The 25,611-nt window shown below is 36.7% G+C and overlaps 2 protein-coding genes across 2 annotated transcripts; one reads left to right on the top strand and one right to left on the bottom strand.

The window, feature by feature from the left end:
- Nucleotides 1-241: 241 nt before the first annotated feature.
- On the bottom strand, nucleotides 242-3,386 carry LOC112328055 (uncharacterized). The gene is made up of 3 exons (XM_024604783.1): nucleotides 2,513-3,386; nucleotides 1,214-2,415; nucleotides 242-1,108 (listed from the first exon to the last, which is right to left on the bottom strand). Exons 1-3 carry the CDS (start codon nucleotides 3,384-3,386, stop codon nucleotides 242-244), a joined length of 2,943 nt encoding a protein of 980 aa, XP_024460551.1.
- A 7,858-nt stretch (nucleotides 3,387-11,244) lies between these two features.
- On the top strand, nucleotides 11,245-13,327 carry LOC7470560 (delta-1-pyrroline-5-carboxylate dehydrogenase 12A1, mitochondrial). Its single transcript, XM_024604719.2, has 6 exons — nucleotides 11,245-11,495; nucleotides 12,500-12,579; nucleotides 12,670-12,773; nucleotides 12,854-12,921; nucleotides 12,998-13,055; nucleotides 13,193-13,327. The coding sequence occupies exons 1-6, from the start codon at nucleotides 11,245-11,247 to the stop codon at nucleotides 13,313-13,315; spliced, it is 684 nt and encodes a 227-aa protein (XP_024460487.1). The 3' UTR covers nucleotides 13,316-13,327.
- Nucleotides 13,328-25,611: the final 12,284 nt, after the last annotated feature.

Raw genomic sequence — 25,611 nt, 5'->3', positions numbered from 1 at the left:
TTCTAAGTTGCCTACGTACCTTTATGGATAAAGGATCAAGTCACAACGTAGTTCAAAACATTTGTTTTTTTTTTGTCAAAGACTTTTTTTTTTGCGTGACTGTACTCGGAATGAATTCCAAGTTGCCTACGTACCTTTGTGGATAAAGGATCAAGTCATAACGTAGTTCAATTTTGTTTTTGTTTTTTTTTTTGTGCCTTTCACAGTTTTAGCTCGTGCGGGCCAGGAGCTACATCAGATTTCAAGCATAGTATCTTTTCAAGAATTTGCCGTTGATAGGCCCAATCCTCAATCCATTCTCATCGACAATTTTGTAAGCTCCATTGGTGTAGACTTCTTGAACCACATAAGGGCCATCCCATTTGGAGAGGAATTTGCTGCCCATGCGTTTTGACATGATTATTGGGCGTCGTACTGCCAAGACAAGATCTCCTTCTTGGAATGAGCGTGGTCGCACCTTCTTGTTGAAAGCCCTACAAAGTCGTGCTTGATAACATTCTAATCGTTGTTGTGCCTCAAGACGTTTTTCATCTAAAGCTTCAAGCTCTTCAAGGCGTAGATGAACATTGTCTTCATTGGAAAGTCCTTCTTGGATTGCGATTCTCAAAGATGGAATTTGACATTCTAGTGGAAGAACAGCTTCGACCCCGTATACCAAGGAATATGGAGTAGCTTGAGTTGGTGTTCGGAATGTAGTACGATAAGCCCATAACGCCTCCCCAATTCTCTCATGCCAGTCCTTCTTCGAGCGATTCACCACCTTCTTAAGAATATTGCATAAAGTCTTGTTAAAGGCTTCTGCCAAACCATTAGCCGGAGCATTGTACATAGAAGAGTTATGTTGTTTGAAGCTGAATTGTGCACACAACTTGTTCATGGCTGTATTGTAGAACTCCTTTCCATTATTGGTTATGATGTATCTTGGTACCCCATAACGGTAAATAATGTTTGTTCGAATGAAGTTTACAACTGTCTCTTTCTTGACCTCTTTTAATGCTGCAGCTTCTGCCCACTTTGAGAAGTAATCTGTTGCAGCCAATATGTAAAGATGCCCCCCAGAGCTTTTCGGCAATGGTCCTACCACATCAAGTCCCCAAGCATCAAAGGGCTAAGAGGCAACTGTCGGGTGTAAAGGCTCGGGTGGCTGATGGATCAAATTAGCATGCAATTGACAATTTTGACATTTTCTAGCATAGTCCATGCAATCCTTCACCATTGTTGGCCAGTAATATCCCATTCTTTTGATTCGGAAGTGAAGTTTAGGGCCTGATTGGTGTGCTCCACAGATCCCTGAGTGAGTTTCCTCTAGTGCTTTCGTTGCTTCTTCTTCTCCGAGACAGCGCAAAAAAACTCCGTCAAAAGAGCGTCGGTAAAGAGTGCCTTGAAAGTATATGAAGCGAGAAGCTCTTCGCCTCACCTCTGTCTTATGGCGTAGGTCTTTAGGTAGCTTTCCATGTCTCAAATAATCGATAAGTGGCTGACGCCAGTCTTCTCTTTCAATCTCGTAGACAAAAACTACACCCACTTGTTCTTTCTCTTCTATGTCATGATTTAGTGGTGGAACGACCCATCTTTGACATACATGGACTTTTATCTCCTCACTACATGATGCTAATGTTGACGCAAGATTTGCTAAGGCATCGGCTTGCTTATTCTCTTTTCGTGGCACATGTTCTAAAGTAACGCAATCAAGTGATGTTATCAATTTAAGTGCATACTTGTGATATGGGATGAATTCCGGCTTCTTGACTTCATATAGTGAGAGGAGTTGTCTGATGACTAATTGAGAATCCCCAAAAACTTTAAGGCGAGACATCTTTATATTCACTGCCATTTCTAACCCAAGAATCAAGGCTTGATATTCGGCCATGTTATTAGAACAACATTCGGTAAGTGAAAAGGAGAAAGGCAAGACCTCTCCTTCTGGTGTGATGAATATAACCCCAGCCCCGGCTCCATCTTGTCGTGCTGCGCCATCAAAGAACATTTTCCATGGTTCTGACATTTCAATAAACAAAACGTCCTCATCAGGCAGGTCTTCAGAGAACTTCCATTCATCGGGAATAGGATGATCAGCGAGAAAATCAGCTAGTGCTTGCCCTTTGATAGCCTTTTGTGAGACGTAGACAATTTCAAATTCTTGAAGCAATAAAGCCCATTTTGCCAATCTTCCTGATAGTACTGGTCTTGAGATGATGTACTTGAGAGGGTCAGCTCGGGAGATTAGTCTAACTGAATGCGCTTGGAGGTAATGCCTCAGCTTCTTTATTGCAAACATTAATGCTAGACATGTCTTCTCTATTGGAGAATAATTTAGTTCAGCCCCATTTAATGTCCTACTAAGGTAGTAGAGAGCGCTTTCCTTGCCTTCATCATTTTTTTGCGCTAACAACACCCCCAAGGAACGTATTTGTGCTGCAATATAGAGGATAAGTGGGCGTCCCGGTACCGGTGCTTGAAGGACAGGCGGATTCAACAAGTATTTTTTTTATCTTGTTGAAGACATTAGTACAAGCTTCATCCCAATAGAATGACGTATCCTTCTTCATTAAGTGGGTGAATGGTTGACATCGACCCGCTAAATTAGAAATAAATCTCCGTATATAGGCCAACTTTCCTTGGAGACTCTTCAACTCATGGATGTTTCTTGGCTCCGGCATTTTTAGAATGGCTTCAATCTTAGACTGGTCAATCTCAATCCCTCGATGTCGAACTATAAACCCTAGGAATTTGCCTGATGACACACCAAATGCGCATTTTAGTGGGTTCATTTTTAGCTGGAATCGACGTAATCGTTCAAATACCGGACGAAGATCTTGCAAATGATTTTCTTTTTCTTTTGATTTCACCACGAGGTCGTCAACATAGCATTCAACATGTTGGTGAAGCATATCATCAAAAATCTTCTGCATCGCCCTTTGATAAGTGGCACCTGCATTCTTTAAGCCAAAAGGCATAACTTTATAGCAATATATCCCTTTCGGAGTTCGGAAAGCCGTCTTCTCCTCATCTGTGGGTGCCATTCGAATTTGATTATAGCCAGATGAACCGTCCATGAAGGTTAATCTCCCATGACCTGTGGTAGCGTCGACCATGATCTCGGTAATTGGAAGTGGAAAATCATCTTTGGGACAAGCATTGTTAAGGTCTCGAAAATCCACGCAAACACGCATTTGGCCATTCTTCTTTTTTACTGGCACAATATTTGAAATCCATGTAGGATACTTGACCTCACGAATGAAACCTGCTTGGATAAGTTTATTGACTTCAACCTCAATCTGTGATATGAGTTCAGGACGAAAGCGACGCTGAGTTTGTTTTACAGGTCTAGCCCCATGTTTTACTGCTAATTGGTGGACAGCAACCCTTGGGTCTAAACCTGGCATTTCATCATAGGACCAAGCAAAGACATCTCAATACTCCATCAAAAGTTCCATGTAATTTGCTTCCTCTTCAGGTGATAAGTTTGCATTGATGAAGGTTGGTCGTGGGTTTTCAACAGTTCCCAAGTTAACCTCTTTAAGTTCATCCATTGTAGGCTTATTTTCTGATTCAAGGGAAGGCGGAGCTTCCTCAACATCTTCTTCGACGACAAACTTATCATTATCATCTTCTTCAATAGTGATGTGATTTGAAGTGAGACACATTATTTCATCTTCCTTTTCTTTATTAGAGGGGTTTGTTATCACTATTGTGCGTGTTTTTCCTTTCAATGTCTCCTTAGCACTCACCACCCATTCACATTGTCTCTTCATGCGTGAAGGTATTTTGCTACGAAGAACCTTTGAATCACTCATCAAACTTGATTGATGATCGAATGTATGCTTGCCATCTTTTGATATGGATTGTCCAAGTCTTGCAAAGACTGATGTGCGTTTTAGCGCCTTTCCATTATTTTGGGTTCCAATCCTGGCAAAAACAGGAGCACGACTTGTAGTTCCACCAAGACGATCCCAGACTGAAGCTCTGAGAGGTGCTGACTGACTTTGTTGTTTGTCCTTCACTTCTTCTGCACTTATGTATTGCAAGGCTTATTTATTAATCTGAAAATGCAGCGGTGTGGAAGACTCGTATCCAAGACCAGCCCTTACAGTTTTGCCAGAAGTTTTCTTCTCTCTCCATGCCTTTCTAGTCCTTGCAGAAACTTGTTTACCTTCAAGTTGAGGAGTATCACCATCCTTCGCTAACTCATTGATGTCCTCATGATTATAACCAGCCCTGGCTAAAAGCTTATAAGCATTGGGATCAAAGCCATTCGCCCGTTTATCTGGGAGTCTTCTAGGATTTATCACCATCGACTCGGTTTGATGAACAAACCCTTTTAATAAAGGTTTTGAGACCTTGTTCAAGGCGAGATTAGTAGCTGGCAAGGTCAAGTTTTCAAGCCCCTTATTGATCTTCTCTTCATCCTTGGCAAAAGAAGATTGACCCTCTTTTCTTGCTGATACTGGGATATATCGGAGTACTGTGGCTTTACGTGGTAGCTTATTGACAACAAAGTTTTCTACCACCTTTTCTTTTCCTTTATTCCTCGTTGGCTGAGACACCCTTTCATTTGCAGATGACTTATGTCCTTTTGAGCTTTTAGAGTCAATTCTTCCCTCTCCTAGATGGTCAGGTGGGGATCGTAGCTCTTCCATCACATTTGACTTAAAATAGAATTTTGCGTCTGCAAAGTGAGCTTCAGTTATGGTGAAGGGGTCGGTGTCCGCCACTATCTTTCTTATTTGTCCATCTCGGCAATACTTAAAACATTGGTGGAGTGTTGAGGAGATGATACCATTTTCATGCATCCATGGTCGCCCAAGCAACATATTGTAGGTAGTTTTGGCATCTATGACATGGAAAAGTGCATTGGATTCCATATCTTCCATGTGCATTGCAAGTCTTATCTTTCCAATGGCGTTTTGCCCTCCTTGATTAAAACCTTGAATCATCAAATGACTTGGGAAAAGTTCATCCATAGGAATCCCTAGTTCTTTCATAGTCTTAAGAGGTAGTATATTGACCGCTGAGCCATCATCCACCAAGATACGATTCACCATCTTTTGATCAACATATCCTTTAATGAAAAACGGTCGGTTATAGAGTTTTGATCCAAGCAACAAGTCTTCATCGTTGAAGGATATCTCTGTTGTGCATACACCGTGATATAAATTTGAAGAGTCATCATAACCTTCCTTCATGACAGGTTCAATAGGAGTTTTCTCTTCATCAACATGATAGCAAGTAACAAGTACATTTTCAATCCTTCTCATCTCTATTGGCATGTACTCATTCAGTGTAATGGGCTTTCTTAGACTTTGAGCTGAAAAACCCTCCTTTCTGGCTGGCATGGACTTTCGTTTAGTCTTTCGGCGTATCGGCTCATCAATTAGCTTCCTCACCGTTGAGATTCTCATTCTAGTTGGCTTTGTCATCTGCATGTGCTTCCTCCTTTCTCTTTTACGCGTGACTAGAGTCCATCCTTCATCATCATAATTTTCAGACGAATCAGGCTTCAAGTTGTCAATTTGAGGTGCGAGGGTCATGCATGGAGTTAGACTTGAGGATGCAGCGAAGCTCATCGGGAAAATGGCATTAAGTCTTATAGGTTCAAAGGAGCCGAAACTTATTGTAGGGAGTGATTGACGTGGTCCTAAATTGACCGTGGTTGTGATATTAGAGGCTGCTATTTCATCATCAAAAATGATATCTTCATTCTCGTGTAGCCTCATAATCTTGTCTTTCAACACAAAACATTTCTCTACAGGATGACTGATTAAGCGATGATATTTGCAATAATTCGGATTATCTACTTGGTTTGCTTCTTCAGGGCGTTTCACCTCTGGCAACTCAATGATATTTGCCTCAAGCAGATCATCCAGCATCCTAGATATGTCTGAGTCGGGGAATGGATACACTTTTTCTTGTCGCTCTTTCAAGGATGGTTTCTTTCTTTCTCCCTTTTGAAAAGTAGTCGGCGTTGCATGATCATTCCTCTTAACTCCAGTTGGTACCCTTACAGCAGCCGAGTTAACTACTAAAGATTGCTTTCCCTCGACCTTTAGAGTGCTCTTTTCGAATCTACGACCATTAGGCTTATTTCTTTTAGGCTCTTGCATAGGTAATAATGAACTTTCAGCCGCCGCAATGCTAAGTTCCATATCATGTGCACGAGTAGCCAATTCTTCAAAAGACTTTGGTTTGATGCCTTGTAGAATGTAGCGTAGTCCCCAATGCATCCCTTGAATACACATGTCTAGCGCAGAAGTTTTGGTGAGCCGATCTCTACAGTTGAGGCTAAGGTTTCTCCACCGATGAATGTAGTCGATGACAGGCTCTTCCTTCCATTGACGTGCATTAGTGAGTTCAATCATGCTAACCACACGACGAGTGCTGTAAAAGCGGTTAAGAAACTCGCGCTCCAACTGCTCCCAAGTATCAATCAAGCCAGACTCCAAGTCAGTGTACCAGTCAAAGGCATTACCTTTCAAGGAACGAACAAACTGTTTTACCATGAGATCGCCATTAGTCCCGGCATTGTTGCAAGTCTCCACAAAGTGAGCTACGTGTTGCTGAGGATTTCCCTTGCCATCGAATTGTTGAAACTTTGGTGGTTGGTAACTTAGAGGCATCTTTAACAGGTCGATTCTTTGGGTGTACGGCTTTGCATACGAATACGAGGGTTGAATTGAGCTTTCCACCTGGTCTGTGATGGCTTCCTTGATGAGTTCTTTCAGTTGATTTGTGGTGAAGATGCCATCAGTAATACCGCGTACATTCTTCACAGCTCCAATTGCAGACTCTTCAATGACATCTAGTTGATCTGCTTGAAAAGCCTTGGTAGTCGAGGTTTGGCCTCCTTCGTTCAAGCTCTCAAGTTTGTTCATCAACTTTGCTATCTCGTGGTCTTTTGCCTTGAGTGAAGTCGAAAACCCCTCGACGAGTTTTGTCAAGTTAGCCACTTGATCCTCTAAAGATGTTGTCTCGGTCATCATCACTGACATGGTGCCAAAACCCGAAGCCTTACTTGGTGATTGACACGGAGAAGTTTTCATAGGTGAATTGTCAAAGTCGCCTTGAGTGCTGAAGAGAATTTCGCGCTCCCCACTTGACTCTTGTAGTGGAGTTACTTGTGGCTTCATCTTTGAGGCGAGATCCTGTGCCCCTTTTGCATTTGAAGTTGATGTCAATTTGAGAGTCGGCTTAGTTTGTTCATACAACTCGACGATGGATTTTGTTTTCAATGACGGGGTTGAAGAATCTTCAATAGTATGTTGGTGACTTGAATCAGTGGCCTTGTTGCTTTTCGAAGCGACAATGGTGATCATGTTCCTCCTAGTTGCCATTGAGAGTTTGTTGAAAATTCTTTCTTGAAGGGAAAAGATGAGAGGTAGAGATATCCCTAGCGGAGTCGCCAGAAATTTGTAGACACAATTTTGTGCACCTGAAATTAAACAAGCACGCGTGTACAAATATATGATTTTATTAAATATATGAATGGGTACAATCTCTATGTAATATATTCTTTCAAAAGAATATGACAATCCTCTGATTCTTCCCTTGGATTTGATGTATGACGACTTGATTTATTTGAGTAATCAAGCCGAGATTTGTGCTTTGCAAGAACGCGAATTTGGGCGTGTATTGCGAAGCGAGATGTTGTGATTTGATGCTTTGAAGAGTACCTTGATTTGTCTTCAAAGTGTTGTTGAAGAACTCTTATGGGGCGTTTTGGCTTGATCCAACAGAGCTTCGTTCTTGTTAAACTTCAAGCGTAGATGAAGGAGGCTTGAGAACTCTTTGAGAGAGCTTCCTTGCTTGAAGAGAGAGAGAGCGAGAGCTTCCTTGCTTGCAGAGCTTGTCTTGAAGGAAATTTGTATCTCCCAGAATCCTTTGCCTTTAGGTTGAGACCCTCTATTTATAGAGATCTGTAGGGGCTCTCAGGTCCTTTTCTAATGCCACATGGCATAATTTTATTGGTTGATATTTATTGACGGGATCTTGCATTTATGAAGAGATATCTTATGGGATCTTGTATTTATGACCAGATACTTGAATATCTCATCCCAAGTGTCAACTTTTCATTGGCCAAGAAATATATGAAGGCTCATTTATTTTCCATGTCATTTATTTCAATTTTATTTTATCCTTTCTTTTAAAGAATAAAATAACACATGGCGAAGTTTGATTGGTAGAAAATTTGTGTTTCTACACTATGATTGAAGGTTGATATTATCACAAGAGAACTAATGACCATTAGGGGTGTTCACGGTCCAGTTCGGTCCGGTTTTAACCCAAAAATTCAACCGAACCGGAAAATAATATTTCTTATTAATATAACCCGAACCGAATCGAGAACCGGTTCAAACCGAACCGGTTTTGTTCGGTTCGGGTCGGTTTTTTAGCATAAAAACCAGAAAAACCGGACTCATCTTCATCACTAAGCTAAATCAAAGGAAAAATCTGACATCAAATATCAATCTAAGCTATTAATCACAGCAACCACTTAGAAATTCAAGAAAAGCAACCAGCATCAAAGTTTTCCACATAGGGGCTGAGAAGGGGAAGGGGAAGGGAGGTCCCGAGAGAGCTGATTGACCATAAATTTTCTTGGGTCTTTGGCTCTTTCACCAGCTGTGAATGCCGTGTTGGCTTTAGCAAAGCTTTTTCTTTTGGGGTATGTAGAGAATCTCAAATCTTGCCTTCGCCCAGCACAAGGATGGAACTAGTATAAGTTATATTGTATGGATTTCTTGAATAATGGTTCCCTCGCATCTGGATTGTGAAACTGGAAGGGGAAGGCTAGGAAGGGCAAAATGGAAGGGAAGGCTTGAGGGAGGGTGGCGGCTGGAAAGGGGAAAAGTGATTTAGGGTTCTGGGAAAGGGAAGGGGAAGGGGAAAAGGGGAAGGCTGGAGGGGGAGGGGAGGTTGGCGGCTGGAAAAGGAGAAAGTAAGGGAGAAAGTAATTTAGGGTTCTTGGACGGGGAAGGGGAAGGGGAAAAGGGGAAGGCTGGAGGGGGAGGGGGAGAGGGAGGGGGGTTGACGGCTGTTAAGGGGGAAAGTGATTTAGGGTTAGGAATTGTTCTTTTTATACTTTTTTTTAAACCGGTCCGGTTTGGTCCGGTTCAATCGGTTTAAGCTTTTTTAAACCGGAACCGGACCGACTAGTTTTTTTTATTTTTTAATCGGTTTATTCGGTTTTTTCTATCGGTTCGGTTTTTTCGGTTAATTTTTTTTCGGTTTTTTCGGTTTAATCGGTTGGTTGGTTTTTTTGAACACCCCTAATGACCATGATTAGTCCACCAATAAAGGTTCCAAGAGCTTTATTATTACCTATAAATGAAGGAGCAAAGTAAGAAATAAGAGGAGTCAAACTAGATAGAGAAAATATCGAAATAGAGCGAGAAAAAAATGAGAGTTTAAGATAAGAGAAGTGAAAGAAAATATGAGAGGGAGAAAAAAAAAGAAAATATGAGAGAATCTAAAAAAGAGAGAGAGAGAGAGAGAAAAGATTTGGGTTGAGAAATGAGGTGTTCTGAACCAACTAGTAGTAGAGGAGAAAGAAGAAATAAAGAAAGAAAGAAATTTTTTTATATAAAAAAAAGGAAAATTCAAAGAAAAAACCACACCACCATCTACATGCCACTATCTTTACTGTCACAACAACTCCTCCTTCATCTAGAACCAACTTAAGGTAAGCCAAATTATTTTTCCATCATTTTTTTTTTCTCTTGAAAGTTATGCATGATTTACTACTCACAAATACAAATAGTTTACATATTACTATTCATGCATGGCCATTACACATCCATGTATTCTTATTTGTTTTGTATTGATGTTATTTATATTTTGTAAAACTATGTCTTTTATTTTTAATCGTACGTGCATGTAAATATTTATTTTTAAAAAGAAACGAAAAACAACATTGACGAGTTTTTGTCAAGTTAAAGTCATGTTTTTTTATATATATTAATCTTGGATCTTAACCGCTAGGTCAATGTGCCTTGTAGTTTTAGGGACCGGCATAGGCCTAGCATGATAGTCTCAACCTTAAAATAAGTTTAATAATGAGCCAACAAATTTTCATCAAGTTTTTATTAGGTTTAAATTTGTGTTTTAACGGTTAGGTCGATATGTCTCATTGTTTTAGATACTGACATAAATCTAGTGTGATATTTGTAAACCAAATACGAGATTAATAATAAATTCATGAGTATTCTCAAAATAGGAACTAACGTTGGACGATCATAGTATTTTTGTTAAAAAAATATAATAATATTAAAAAAGGTCAAATATTTTTAAATAAATAAATAAATAAACTAAAAAATAATTGAGTTGCGAGACTCTTGATTCAGGATCTGACATTAACTCAATGAATTTCCATAAATAATAAATGACATGCAAATAAGTTTAAAAAATACTTTGGACAGTTAATAACATGCGTAAAATAAATTTTAAAAAATACATAACAAATATAACTTTTTATTAAAAAAATATAATAAAATAATTTTTATCTTTTTTTTTAATATAACTAATCCCTTAATTATATCTCTCGAACCACTTCGTATTTTATTATTACTAATCTCAATCTCGTTAAAGAAGTAGGTGTTGACATCATTATCCATCTTCCCCTTTCATTTTGGATATTATATTTTTATTTTGAGTGCGACAATATTTATTTGCATATATAAACTTAAATTATTTTATTATGACTCATGTTTTAGATTTCGGTTTCATGCTTAGATTTTATTTGGTATTTAAAAAATTTGACCACTGATCTAGTACGGCGTCACACCAACGACTGATCTAGTGCGGCCTACGGCTATACAGGAGGCAAATATGTGTTCCGGTCAAAACAAGATCTGGATTTATTCATCGGAAGGAGAATATATCCGGGTATTTTTTTTTCTTTTTATTTCTAACACATTTTGCAAAAAATCTTGGGAATCACGGGTTTAACAGATACGCGATTGGGAATCGCGGGTTTAACGAAGAATCTAGCAGCAGTGAAAAGGGAGGAACAGATCAGAAGCTCTGGTTTTTGAACCAAATTATCACAATGGCAACACACCAAAAGTGATTAGCAGAAAGGGACATGAGGAACCCAGCCTGCTGATTCCATGGAGTAGTGCCGCGCCGCAAAGCCTGTAAATGTCCTTGCAAATCAAAACCCTCTTCAAGCAGCTTAATAGCAAGCACGCTGACATACCCATATCCATATCCACAATTGAATTCTCTCCTAAGAGCACCATATTATGAATGGAGTCGGAAAGGATATGGCTGCTGTATACTGCTGAGAAACAGGAAAGAAGAAAGAATCTGACAAAATCAACACCACCTCTTCGAACAATCATCGCAATGGAGTCGGAAAGGATATGGCTGCTGTATACTGCTGAGAAACAGGAAAGAGGAAAGAATCTGAGAAAATCAACACCACCTCTTCGAACAATCATTGTTATTGTTTCTATTGTTATCCTCGTTCTTGTTTGCGCCTCTCTCCTTGCTTCCGTGTAGTTCCATTCCCACCAATACAAGAATCTTTAAGATGTTTGAGTTGAAGTAGGATAAAGATTGAGTTGAAGTAGGATCCACCATGGTTAAAAAGGGCAAGCCTCAATTCAACTACTCCAATTATATTTGCTTTCCTTATCAGTCCTCACACTACCACTCTTTCAATTGGATCCCCCATCTTTACATCTTTCCTCGTTCGGATCCTTCTGCAATTTCTTAAAAATAATCGGAGACAACATTATGTAGTGCACTTGGTAGTCATTTTTTAACTTACCTTAATTTCTATAAACTCTTAGGTATGAAAATACCCAATTATAACAACAATTTTTATACTATGCTATGATTACCCATGCCCTAAATATAAGAAAAAACTGTGAATGTGAATTTTGGCATTTAAGAAGAATTGAAATATTGAGATTAATCACTTATTAAAAACCAAAATATTCTGAGGATTTTCTGACCAAACAAATAATTAATTGGGTCATTGATTTGATATTAGATATGAAAGAGTAAAATACCATTTCTTTTGAAAAAAAAGGAAATTAGTTTGAGTAAGGAAAACAAGCATGTGCAATGTTTAACGTTAATTCCAATTATTTTAACAGAAGGATGTAATTGGAGAAAAGCTATACATATGGGGATCTAATTGATAAAGTAAACAAGTTAGAGGACTCAGTAGAATAACTATGAATAATTGGGACTAATCTAATCTTTCCAAAAAAAAACAAAGAAAGTGGCATTAGAAAGTGACAGGCAGAGCGGCTAAAAAAGTTCCAGATTACCACAAAAAAAAAAAAAAAAACTTATAAAAGCAAAAGCCGTAACAAGGCGTTGAGAGAAGACGGACCATTCTTACCAAAAGAGCAGGATGATGTATGGATTCCTAGTATGCAGAGCATCCCAAAAGGCTACAAGAAATTGGCTTAGCTCATTCAATCTTTTTGTTTTTGAATTGAGGATTTTGTAACAATTGTTTAAATGAGGGGGGAATCTGTCGTTGCAGATCTGTTCATTCCTTACCTTTTGCAACGGTAGATGCTGAAGGTATTTCTGGCTCTCAACCTGCTAAAGTACACAACTTGGGTACGTACTAGCTAAAATAGATTCTCAAGTTTTGGAGGAAATGATGATTGAAGAATGAATGAAAATGTTCTTTTTTTTTGGGTGTAATAGTGCAGGGTAAATGGATAGGATCTTCAACCTGGAATACAATTGTGGATCCTTTAAATGGAGAACCATTCATTAAAATTGCTGAGGTAGATGAAACTGGAACTCAGGTATGTGTGCGTGTCACAAACATCCTTTTAATATGTTCGGCCTTCATTTCTACTGAACTGTTGGGATAATTATTATGCAGCCATTTGTAGAGAGTTTGTCGCAGTGTCCCAAGCATGGACTGCGCAATCCCTTTAAATCACCAGAGAGGTTTTTTCTATGCATTGTTGATAGACTATATCATGATTGTTCCTTGGAAATGGAACTTGATGACCATTTTTGGCAGGTATCTTTTATATGGAGACATAACTGCCAAGGCAGCCCACATGCTTTCGGTTCCAAAGGTTAATTGTTCTGTGTCAAAGAATGATGTCTTCATTCTTCTTTTTAATGCTTTTCAATTGGAAATTCTATTACTGATTCTTTTTTTGTTTAATTTTGTTTGTCAATGTTGATGTAATCCCTTTTGTGATTATTTCAGGTTTCTGATTTCTTCACCAGGTTAATTCAAAGGGCTGCTCCTAAGAGTTACCAGCAAGCTCTTGGTGAAGTGCAAGTTACTCAAAAATTTCTGGAGAATTTCTCAGGTGATCAGGTAAGTTAAGACAAACCTTTCTAAATAACAATTGCCTCAGAAAGGTAAATTCCTGCTGAATATGATTTATTATGCTTTGTTTCCCATTTGAGATGAATGGGTGTGGTATTGATCATTCTATTTGAGAATTTTTTCTGCATGCATAACTCCCTCTCCTGCACTCTACAGCTAATAACAATTCACATTTTCTTGATTCAAATGGTCCTTCACAAACCTATGCTTATAAGATATTTTCTATCCTACATGTTCTTTTTCTTTTTTGAAGATATTATTTGCAATGTTTTGCTGACTTTCCTTCACAAACCTTTGTTTTCATTCTTTCAAAATTTGCATCCTAAAATTTATAAATTCATAACACTTGGCTTCCTAAAGTTTACAGGATTACCATTATATTTTATTTAATTATTAAAAAATCATTACAATATTAATATTATAACTTTACCATCAAACATATAATTATAATTTTGTCATCAAATTAATATTATAACTTTACAAAAAATGATAGAAGAGCTAAAACTTTTTTTTGATAGTATTTCATCAAACACTTTATTTATAATTGCCTAAAATATAATAAACGACGTGGCTCTTTTATTGTAGATCCTTTTACTATTTATCCTCTCACAATTAACTGTGGAGTGTAATAGTTTCTTTTAATAAGTTCTCATTTTGGTCCCACTTTTTCTCTGCGCAATTGAGTCTTTTAAGCACTCAATTATTTGAAATAGTAGCTATGTTTTTATTATTGTAGTATAGAGAGAAAAAGTTGTGATTAATATTAAAATCAAGTTTGTCAATTCCGTTCTGTTTCGTCCAGAATAATCGAAACATTTCATATCAATTCAAAATACAGAACAAAACGGAACAATTTTCATCTCATTTTAAATCTCGGTCCGTTCCGGATTTTTCGGCTAAATTTCGGCCGGAATGTTCCGGTTTCATTTCACATGTTCCGTTCCAGTCTTGAAAAGCCATTGAATCAAATCGAACCTGGTTCAATTTAATTAATTAAACCATCCAAGTATAAAAAATTCTTTTTCATTACTATTTTCAATAACAATGATATTAATAATAATATTGAAAATTATTATTACTATTTTCATTAACAATGATATTAATTTTTTAAAATTAGATTTATCACTAATATATATGGTTTATATTCATGTTATTTTTTTTCATGTTTATATTTTGTAGGAATTTGAGCAAACAAGGGATGCTTTAGATCCCATTAGCTTTGATAACATTGACCTGACTTTATATTTTAAATATTTATGTTAAAAATTTTTACTTTCATAATATTTTGATATTTTATTTAAGTTGAATTATTTTAAGTTAAAGATCTATTTAATCTTGACTATTTATAAATATTTTAAAATTTAAAATTATATTTGTTTGACATTGTGTTTGTATTGCATAATTTATAATTATTTATCTTGAATTTGAATTATGTTTGTTGAATATATATATATATATATATGAACACCGAAACGGCACGCCGAAACACTCCGAAACTGAAACATTTCATTTCAATTGAAAAAACGAAACACCTACCGAAACAAAATTGACAACCTTGAATTATATATAAAGCAAGTTTAAAACAAATCTAATTATTCACACGTCTAGTAGTAGTATTATAATTTTCCATTTTCCTTAAAACAATTTCTTAAATATAGTTTTTCTTCTTCTTTGTTGTTTTATTAGAGAAAAGAGTAGAAAATCAAAAACCCTTTGAAAATAGTCATAATAAATATTTGTCCAGCATGTAGTCTGTAGAGCCTTAGTCCGTAAAATATACCTCCTCGAAGCTCCTCTAGGCTTCCTGCTACATGCAAAGAACTCTTTCTCGAGGATCCATGGCCCATTTCTAATGTCATAAACAAATCCATAATTAATCAATTCCATGCTCTTTTAATAAATATTCAAGGTCGGTGACCAAGTAAACCCTAGCCTAGCCAAACAACCCTGGCTGGAAATACTTCCTCCCCAAGGAACTAAGACTCCTGTCACTACCAGAAATTCGCTTAATACCAACGAAATTGTTGATGGAATAATTCTGTAGGTAATTTGAGGTTGCCATTACCGATTGAATTTACTCCGTTGGTAATTTCATCGGTAGATACTGACGACTAAATTCCATCGGTATCTACCAACGAAATTACGGACGGAATGTTGAGAATATAAAAAAAGGGTGGTTCGCTGACGTGGAGGTTATTGCGGATAATTTTTATCGACGAAATCACCGAGGGATTCAAAACGGCAGCTCCGTACGGTGACGTGCCCTGTTTACCATCAGACTATCCGACAAAATCACAGACGGAATAGTTCCATCGGTGAAGCCGTCGGCAAAAGTTAATATATCCTCTCTCTAGCAACCCTCTCCTCCTCTATTTCTCCTTCTTCTTCCATATCTCAACTCTCCCTAACCGCAAACAACCAGCCCCCCCAAAAAAAATCTCCCTCTTCTCAGCACAACAAGTCATATTTCTTGAAGTCTTCTCGTCACAGCATCCGTGTTCTGATTTACCAACGGATTTTTATCAGTTTTTGTAAGTAATTCTATCTTTTTAAATTTTAACATTTAAATGTGAATTTTTTTTAGTATATGTATTTTGTTAGTAGATGTACATGTTTTATTGTTATTTCTCAAACAAACTTGTAGTATATGAATGTATAATTTTATACTTGTTATGGTTTGTTTTAGATTTTGTAAAATTGTATTTGTTTGTAAATTGTTGAAAATTTATTGAATTACCGAATTATATGTGTTGTTTTGAAAAAATTAATAGCTTGTTTAACGGGTTCGTTTTAATTTTTATCATCAATGGTATTGCGGAGTTGTAATTTCCGTAAATTGATATATATGTATTAATTTGTATGGACGTTGATAATTGATAATGAATATTTAATATTTATGAGAAGTTGTAATTGGTTTGTTGGATAATCTCGAGGTAAACCAATATTTTTGCAAATTTATTTACCTAACATAGTTAATTAATACATGTTGTCATCATAATTTTATAAAGGTTTAATAGAAGTCATGGATGATCGTTCATGGATGTATCGAGATTCACCCTAAGGATTGCGGAGGATGAATTATTGTAACGGGGTTCAGGGTTTTATTAATTTCACAACATTTATTCCCAGAAATTTTACTGGAGGCGGTATTAGGTGTCCATGCAGGAAGTGTCAAAATAAAAAGTATCTGCATCCAGATGTTGTAATGATACATCTTCTACATAAAGGGTTTATGGAGAATTACCAGTGTTGGTATGCACATGGAGAAGTATTTGTTAGTAAGAGGAGAATGAGAGAAATGGTGGTTAGGTCAACTTCTAGTGCTAGCAACGTGCATAAAGCGACAAATGACAACACTATTCCTTACAGAAATATGGTTATGGATGCAATGAGAATGAATCAAGGTAATGTCAGTCAATGTCCAATTGTAGAAGAAGAATATAATGCAGATGCAGCTAGGTTTTTTGATTTGTTGAAATATTCTGACGAACCATTATGGGATGGCTGCACGAACCACAGTAAATTATCAGCTGTAGCACAGGTGTTCACCATCAAGTCAGATCACGGGTTGAGTGAGGCCGGGTATGAAAAGATTATTGAATGGGCGAGAAGCATTTTACTTGGAGGGAACAGATTGAAAGAGAACTTCTATGCTGCGAAATCCATGATGAAACCCCTCGGTTTAGGATACCAGAAAATTGATGTGTGCCCTAACTTCTGCATGTTATACTACCTTGAAAATGCTGAGATGACCGAATGCATGACATGCAGGCATTCTCGTTACAAACCCAGAACTGGTAGGGGAAAGACTCTAGTGGCATATAAAAAACTTAGATACTTCCCAATCACATCTAGACTGCAGAGGTTATTTATGTCACCAAGGACTGCTGAACACATGACATGGCAACAATCACATGATGCGGTTGATGGAGTGATGGTGCATCCTTCTGACGGCAAAGCGTGGAAACACTTTAACAGTGTGCATCCTCACTTTTCAGCTGAATCAAGGAATGTGCGTCTTGGGTTGTGTACAAATGGATTCAACCTATTCGGGTCATTTGCTGCTCCTTATTCTTGTTGGCCGGTCATACTGACGGTTTATAACTTGCCACCGGGGATGTGTATGAGGCCGGAGTTCATGTTTTTATCTATGATCATACCAGGTCCGAGCAGCCCGGTCCGGAATATAGATGTTCGTCTTCGACCGTTGATTGATGAGTTGGCGCAGTTGTGGTCCTCTGGAGCTTTGACTTATGATATATCGAGGAAAATTTTTTTTCTTATGAGGGCGACTTTGATGTGGACTATCAATGATTTTCCAGCTTATGGAATGCTTTCTGGTTGGAGCAAGCATGGGGAACTAGCATGTCTATACTGTATGGAAAACAACAAGGCATTCACGCTAACTTGAGCACGTGACGTTTGAGCGATTCACACGACGCTCACAATCCGGTGCTGGCAACCGAAATCGGCCAATTCATGGCTCGGTGACAACGCACACTAGCGGCTCCGTTCTGTTTGCTGCACATGCGAAACGGATGGTAAGATTAATTTAAATGAAATATATCTTTAAATTAATTTGTTGTTAATTAATCTTTTTTCATTATAGGCTACGTCTCTTGGACGTGAGTCGAGCCCGATGGAGCTGTTTGTGGAGACGCACATACGGAGTCAAGACTGCCAAAAGGGGGCGCAACAGTTCGTTGACAACCGTACTTAACACTTCATGGTATGTTTGTTCAACCATTTTATTTTGTAAGTTATTATTTTTATTGAACTGAATATTGTAACAGCCCGGCTTTTACAAGCCCAAAACAATAGTAATTTTTTTTTTGTACTTGACACACATCGTGTCGGTAATCGACGAACATGTTCTCTTCACATCATCAATATATAATCCATACATCAACAACAATCAACGTTTCATTTAAAAGTGAATCTTACATAAACTTATAATATTAAGTTTGCATGATTAGAAGTTCGCATTTAAAATATACATGCATAGTCATGAGTTTGTATTCTATCCTACAAATAGTCATCACGAATTTAATCTAAAAGGATCTAATAATAGTTATACATTCAGTACATTGATTCATATAAAATACATCATAATTTAGAATGCAACTACATGATTCCTTGCAAAGGTAGGTTCCCTTGTATCGGGTTTCCTAGGCACCTTGTTGGTATGACATCCTTACTGCACTACAAAACATTTACAAGAATGCAATTACTTAATAATAATAATAATAATAATAATAATAACAATAAGAAAATGGTCTGGCAGTTTAACGAAGCATTAACATTATCTCATGTTTAAAGCGTGACATTTGTAGTTCCTTCATGTTCTTGGTATACACAACTTGCAGTATATATATATACATCAATTCTTGCAATCAACTATAATCTTAAATCCGGCCATTCTTTTAAGACATCATTTGTCGAGGTTAACTATTCACTCACCCTGGCCATCCCCTTCGAATTCCATCAGCCAAAACTAATCAACCGTTTGTCCCGGTCATCCCTTTGGATGCCATTAGCCGAAGCTAATCGTTCATTTATTCCGGTCATCCATTCGGATGCTATTAGCCAAAGCTAATCAATCGTTTGTCCCTGTCATCCCTTCAGATGCCATTAGCCGAAGCTAATCAATCGTTTGTCCCGGTCATCCCTTCGGATGCCATTAGCCGAAGCTAATCATTCATTTGTCCCCCATTAGCCGAAGCTAATCAATCGTTTGTCCCGGTCATCCATTCAGATGCCATTAGCCGAAGCTAATCAATCGTTTGTCCCGGTAATCCCTTCGGATGCCATTAGCCGAAGCTAATCATTCATTTGTCCCGGTCATCCATTCGGATGCCATTAGCCGAAGCTAATCAACCGTTTGTCCCGGTCATCCCTTCGGATGCCATTAGCTGAAGCTAATCAATCATTTGTCAACATTTAAGCATCTGACAATCTGATATCTGAATTAACACAATACGGCAACGTTCATGATATGGTATTTCAATGTTCAAAGTCATCTCTTCAGATGCCTTTAACCGAAGCTAATCGTTCATTTGTTAACATTTAAGCATTTGACAGTCTGGTATCTGAATTAACACAATACAGTAACATTCATGATAAAGTATTTTCATTATTCAACATTATTTAAAAGGAAGGTGAGAGTCACCTACCTGCAGTAGAAGCTCTACTCGTGCTCCCCTGTTGCTGCTGTTGCACCACACCGGTGGTCCCTCCTGCAGTCACAGACTCATCTCATAAATTTTCCTTATTCATGGATATGTTTTATAATAATCATATCAATAGCTAATAAATCTTTCTTTCAATCATTTTTTTCTTTATATCTTACGTTTTTCTCATTACACCCATTAATGTTGTCATCCTTTATCCAACCATAGTTATCATTCCTTCAGGCCAATATTATAGAGAATCCATATTCATCCATTACTCATATGTTACTTTCTTATGCATGTTCATTTCCTCATAATAACATACATACATATATCATGTATATTTTCAGAGTTAGTATCTCAATGTGCAAGTGTTCGTATGACTCAATTTCTTTATATAGTATTCACGTGAAAGTCTACTGTTACTGTCTAACTTTGAACTATTACTGTCCAATTTCCAATTGTTACTGTCTAACTTTGAGCTGTTACTGTTTGACTTTTCCAACTGTTACTGTTTGACTTTGAACTGTTACTGTTTGACTTTTCCAACCGTTACTGTTTGACTTTGAACTGTTACTGTTTGACTTTTCCAACCGTTACTGTTTGACTTTGAATTGTTATTGTTTGACTTTTTCAACTATTACTGTTTGACTTTGAACTGTTACTGTCTAGACATTTGAACTGTCACTGTCTACTCTTTGAACTGTTACTGTCTAGACATTTGAATTGTTACTGTCTACACATTGAACTGTTACTGTCCAACTGTTACTATCTAGACATTGAACTGTTACTGTCTGAACACTCATCAGATTTTTAACTATATCTAAACTTATAGAACTCTGTTTCAAGCGAGATTAGTCTCGTTGGAAAGCTAATACACGAGGCTACAAGTTCTTTGAAGGAAGGAGAACCCAGTTCTGCCTTTGAGATAGTCAAAATTGCTCATCAACAAACACTACCTTACAGGGTCTGTCAAGACCCAATCTCGGTTGATGACCCATAGTTGGGGTTCTACAGCTCCATATTAAGCAAGACCAATTTCTTAGTTATCTAACATCCAAAACTACAATTACTATGAGAAACTTGATCTTAATTCTCTCATCCTTCTACTCGAATTCTCTCCAAAAGTTAGGAGATGAATCTGTCCAGATTCATCAACCTTTCCATTTACACACAACATCCACAATTTAACTCTTTCTCTATCATCTCAACCCCTAGTCATATCACATATCATTTAAGACTGTAAAAAAAAAAGAATATCTTTATAAGAGCCAATTTATCTTTTTTATTTCAATCTTCCCTCTTAACGTTAAAATAAAACATTCTTGTCGATTTTACAAACTTTCCGAACAATATTCTTCTAAACACAATCCTTGACACAGTTCCTATAAATCATAAATAACAAACGAATAATTTTCCAAATAATCTATACTGTCAAGTTATAATGAATTATTATGAGTATAACATATCCAAATATTAACTTCATCAAATGGTGAAATTTCCAGAAATATGGGTTTAACCGAACTGACCTCAAACTTGCAGACCTACTGTGCGAGATATACAACTTCTATAGAAAATGATTGTTTCAAATCTCCACCGTTCAGAATCTAGACAAAATCAGGAAGAACAACATATCTAAGTTATAGCCTAATCCAACGGTGGCCGAAGGAGAAAACAGACAGCAAAGAAGACTGTCCAGAAGTGTATTTTCCCAAATATTTTCCTCCCTCGATATCTCTCAAACAAGGACTGATATAGAAAATCCCTACGGTGACAATGTACATGACATGGATGAGAACAACATACCCGAATATCATGCTGATCCAACGGTGGAAGGTGGAGTTATAGCTGTCGGTTGATTTACCATCAATATATCTTCTCTCCAGCCTCTCTCTAAACTCTCTCTTACTCTTGCCAGTCACTCCAAGAGAGATAATATAATGATATTTATAGTTCTAACATCTTGTTAATTGCACATTTATCCCCACCCCTTTTTATCATTTATACATAAACTCCCAACCTTCGGTTATTTGAATATTGACCTCTCTTGATCTTGCGTATTCATTTTGTCCTCACAAATGTTTTTCTTTTCAATGATTTAGTACTATATTCACTATTCATTTCATTAATTTCACTATTTTTATCTTGATTAGGTTTCTTTAATTTAATTTAACCCATTTTACTATTGGTTAAATTTCTCATCTTTTAAATACCTAGAAAAATTATAACTGAGGGTTTACAAATATGATGATTACTTTTTTTATTTTCAGGAGACCTATAATAGCCAGTTGAGGGAGAGATATGGGGACGATCCTTTGACCCATCTGGAATTCGATCCGGATTTGTGGATGGAGGTTGGATCGTTTGGTGAACCCGATAAAAATCGAGTTTACGGGCTCTCCAACACTACGACCGAGAACTTGCGGGCGGCCCGTAGTGTTTCAACCGTTGGGAGCTCCCAATCAGTATCGAGCACCCAATCTAAGGAGTTCGTGGCCTTGCAGCAACACATAGCTCAGCTCATTGAAAAATACGACCACCTATCAGCGGAGTATGCACAACTCAAAGCAGAGCATGCACAACAAAAAGCGAAGCATGCACAACAAAAAGCGGATCATGAATAGCTTCGCGAAATGATCATGAACATGGCATCATAGAGTGGTGATACATGTGCGTCTCATCCTTTTTGGCTGTATAACCACCAGCCTCTTTCTCCTCCAGCTCCACCTTTATATTAATTTGTAATAAATATTATTTACCTTTAATAGTTCATTTAATATTTTTTTTAAAACACGTTCAATTTGTAATGAATATTATTTAACTTTATTTTTTTTGTTTTTGATGTTTAATAAAAATTTTACTTGCATAATTGGTTTTTATTACCATTAATTTATATAATTTTATATTATGTATTCTAAATAATTTTTTAAAAACATATTTAAAAATAATCATAGAAGGTTTTACTGGCGGAATATATCCGTCGGCATTTGACAGTAGCTGCCACAGTCACCAACGAATTTACAGACGGATATATTTGGTCGGTATTTCACACTCACCGACAACTTTACTGACGGACTTAATCTGTCGGTTTTTGACAGTACTTGCCACAATGACCGACGAATGTACAGACGGATATCTTTAGTCGGCATTTCAAACACTCACCGACAACTTTACCGACGGTATGTATCCGTTGGTATGTCACACTATCACCGACGTCGGTATATTTCAAGCGGGAAACTTTTTTTTTGTCGCACAATTTCTGTTTGTAAAACCATCGGCAAATGTTTAGCGACAAACGGTGGTATTATCGACGAACGTATTCCGTCGGTTAAGATGTCGGTAAATAAATTACTGACGAACTCTTAATCATATACCGATAGAATATTTCCGTCGGTAAAACTGTGAAATCTTGTAGTGTTTGTGTGTGTGTGTCTATATATATATATATATATATCCTAATACCCCCAACTAATCATATAACATACCAAAATTAATCTTTAATTAGACCGAGTTTTCTTTAAATTTGTCTCCCCGTACATCCACATCCACAGTTTTTTGATATATCAAATTTATGCTGCTTTGGTGCGGTTCGTGCACTAGGCGTTGCCCAACTTTTTGCCAAGAAGATTCCGTGTAAGTGTAATTACACAGGTTCTTATAATTATTGTTCTACTCTTATTGACAAGGCTAAAGGAAATTAATTTCTAATTATTTCTATGATTTTATTTAATGGACTGCACAGGTCATGTTCCATGTGTGGTAAGGTTCTTAGCATGTTGAGTTGGCATAGAAGACTCGATACAAGAAATCCAAGATTTAAGAGAACCTGCAGAGGTAGAAGAAAGAAGATACAAATAAACGATGATGAATCATGAGTTACTAATCAAGAAGCCTCTGTAAATATTGATCATGAAGCTTTATCGAGTACTGCTGAAAAGCCAGTCGTTAAGGTGAAGGATGGTGGAGCAGATTAGAGGTGGGAAAGGAGGAGATGTTAATTATGAGCATAATTTGGGACCTAATTCTTGATTCTTTTACTGGTTTTCAGAAGAATTTTGATTTGTTTAAAGAGTACGGCCGGCTTGATCAATTAAATTGTGGGTTATCATTAATTTGTTTGTTTGTTGCTTCTTAGTTTTTATTATGAGCAGCTAATTATCAACTCAGGATAATATTTTTATTAAAATAATATTGTTTTTATTTTTAATTTTTTAGAATTTATTATTAATTTGACTATATCAATAGATTTATAAGTTAATATAGTAGATTAGTTGAATTTTACTGAACCAATTTTTTTTCTAGTGAAATTCATCATAAATTAAATTTTAAATAATAAATTTTTGGAATTAACCTTTCTGTCAAGTTAGATCGAGATGAACCATTATACTTTTAAACACAAAAAAAATAAAATTATGAATTACCTTCTCATTTTTCAGCCCTTTGTTTTTGGGTAACCCAGGGTGTCCGGGCCAGCTTACGCGCATCACAACTAATTCCCGGATCCACTGAACACCCTGCAAACCCAGTAGGCAGGTAAAACACCGCGGGGATGACAGACGTGCACGCTGAGACTCAAACCCATGTGACAAAGGCAAAGCCGCGGGGCCACAAGCCTCGATGCTTTTTCAGCCCTTTTTAACAAGGGAGAAGATGGACCAATTCCCGTTGCTTCTTAATGAAAAGCTTATGAACTGCATCCCAAAAACTTGAAAGTATTTTCCCATAAAAAAAACAAAATTGAAGAAAAAAAAAGAAGAAAAACAGATGGAATAATCGAATACGATGGATGTGGGCTTGTAATTAAAGACAGTCAACTAGAACAGAACATTCTTGTATAGTGGCACATGCATGCATTGACCTTAATTTAAGATTGGTTCATCTTTCCATATATGCCCAAAAAGTTACGATATCTAAAAAGGGTTGTCATTTATCAGCTAAAGCTAGTCACAATGCCAATCTAGCTATATAATTCTAAATCCTTTGTTAGGTATAGAGTTATGCAACAATATTAAACGTATATTTTGTTGTTTTTGTAGTTCAAACTACTTTTCAAAAAAAAAATTTAATTGATTTTTATTTGAAAAAAATATTAATTTTGTTTTGTTTTTTAATAATTTTAATATGCTAATACAATAAAAAAATTTTAAAAAATTACTTTTGAGCTGACTGAATTAAAAAATTACTTTTAATTCTTCTTAATCATTCATGTTCCAATTGCAACATAAACTTCACCTCATCTTGCTCAACATTGTACGTATATAACATTTGAGCTGATAATGCTGATAATGCAACATAAACTTCACCTCATCAGTTCAATATATATATCTCCAAAATGATCAAAACCTAACCATCATGGTGTTATGATGATCAGTTATGGCCCTATAAAGACTAAGCAAGACAATTAATTTGTTCAGATAAACTATATGCATGAATATGTATATATTTTATCAATACCCCTTGAAGGATGTGAGGGGTCAACGAAATCAATTCATTCAAGTTGATAATCCCCTTATCTGCATAAATTCTTGCAGAACCCTTAAGAGGGATATAATCTGGAGGAATATTTCCCATCATGGGCATTCAAATAATGTAATGTTGAGTTGCGTAAAATGCAATGAAATCGATCGGAGAAATCCTCAAGAACATAGAGCATTATGAAAGTGATATTTTCTATTCTTTCATGGCCTATAAATAAAGACTTCGACATGTAGAATTAATTGGCATTGAATTTGTAGCATATATATATATATATATATATATATATATATATATATATATATATATATATATATGAATTGAGAGAAGAGAGGTCTAACATGAGGATCAGAGCCTTGCGTGGAAGCCAAGGATGACTTGCCTGAGAATTTTAGGAAGGTTTCTATATGAAAGCTTTTTATTAGTTTTGCAGGAAGTCAACCTTGGCTTTCCTATAGTCTCCTCTTTCTCACGCTATGCCTTTCTCTTCTTCCATAACAAGATCAAAAACATATAAAGGGTATGCATTTATACAGTAACTTGATCGATGCATTACATTGTTCAACATATTATTTTGCAGAATCCATCAAGGTTTACATTATATTCTTTGATTCAATGGCCTTTTCTGTATACACTCACAATGTTAGG

Source organism: Populus trichocarpa, chromosome 1 (assembly GCF_000002775.5).
Source record: "Populus trichocarpa isolate Nisqually-1 chromosome 1, P.trichocarpa_v4.1, whole genome shotgun sequence".
In the NCBI taxonomy this organism is placed as follows: Eukaryota; Viridiplantae; Streptophyta; class Magnoliopsida; order Malpighiales; family Salicaceae; genus Populus; species Populus trichocarpa.
The sequence above is the reverse complement of the archived record's forward strand: the minus strand, read 5'-3'. Positions and strand labels throughout refer to the sequence as shown.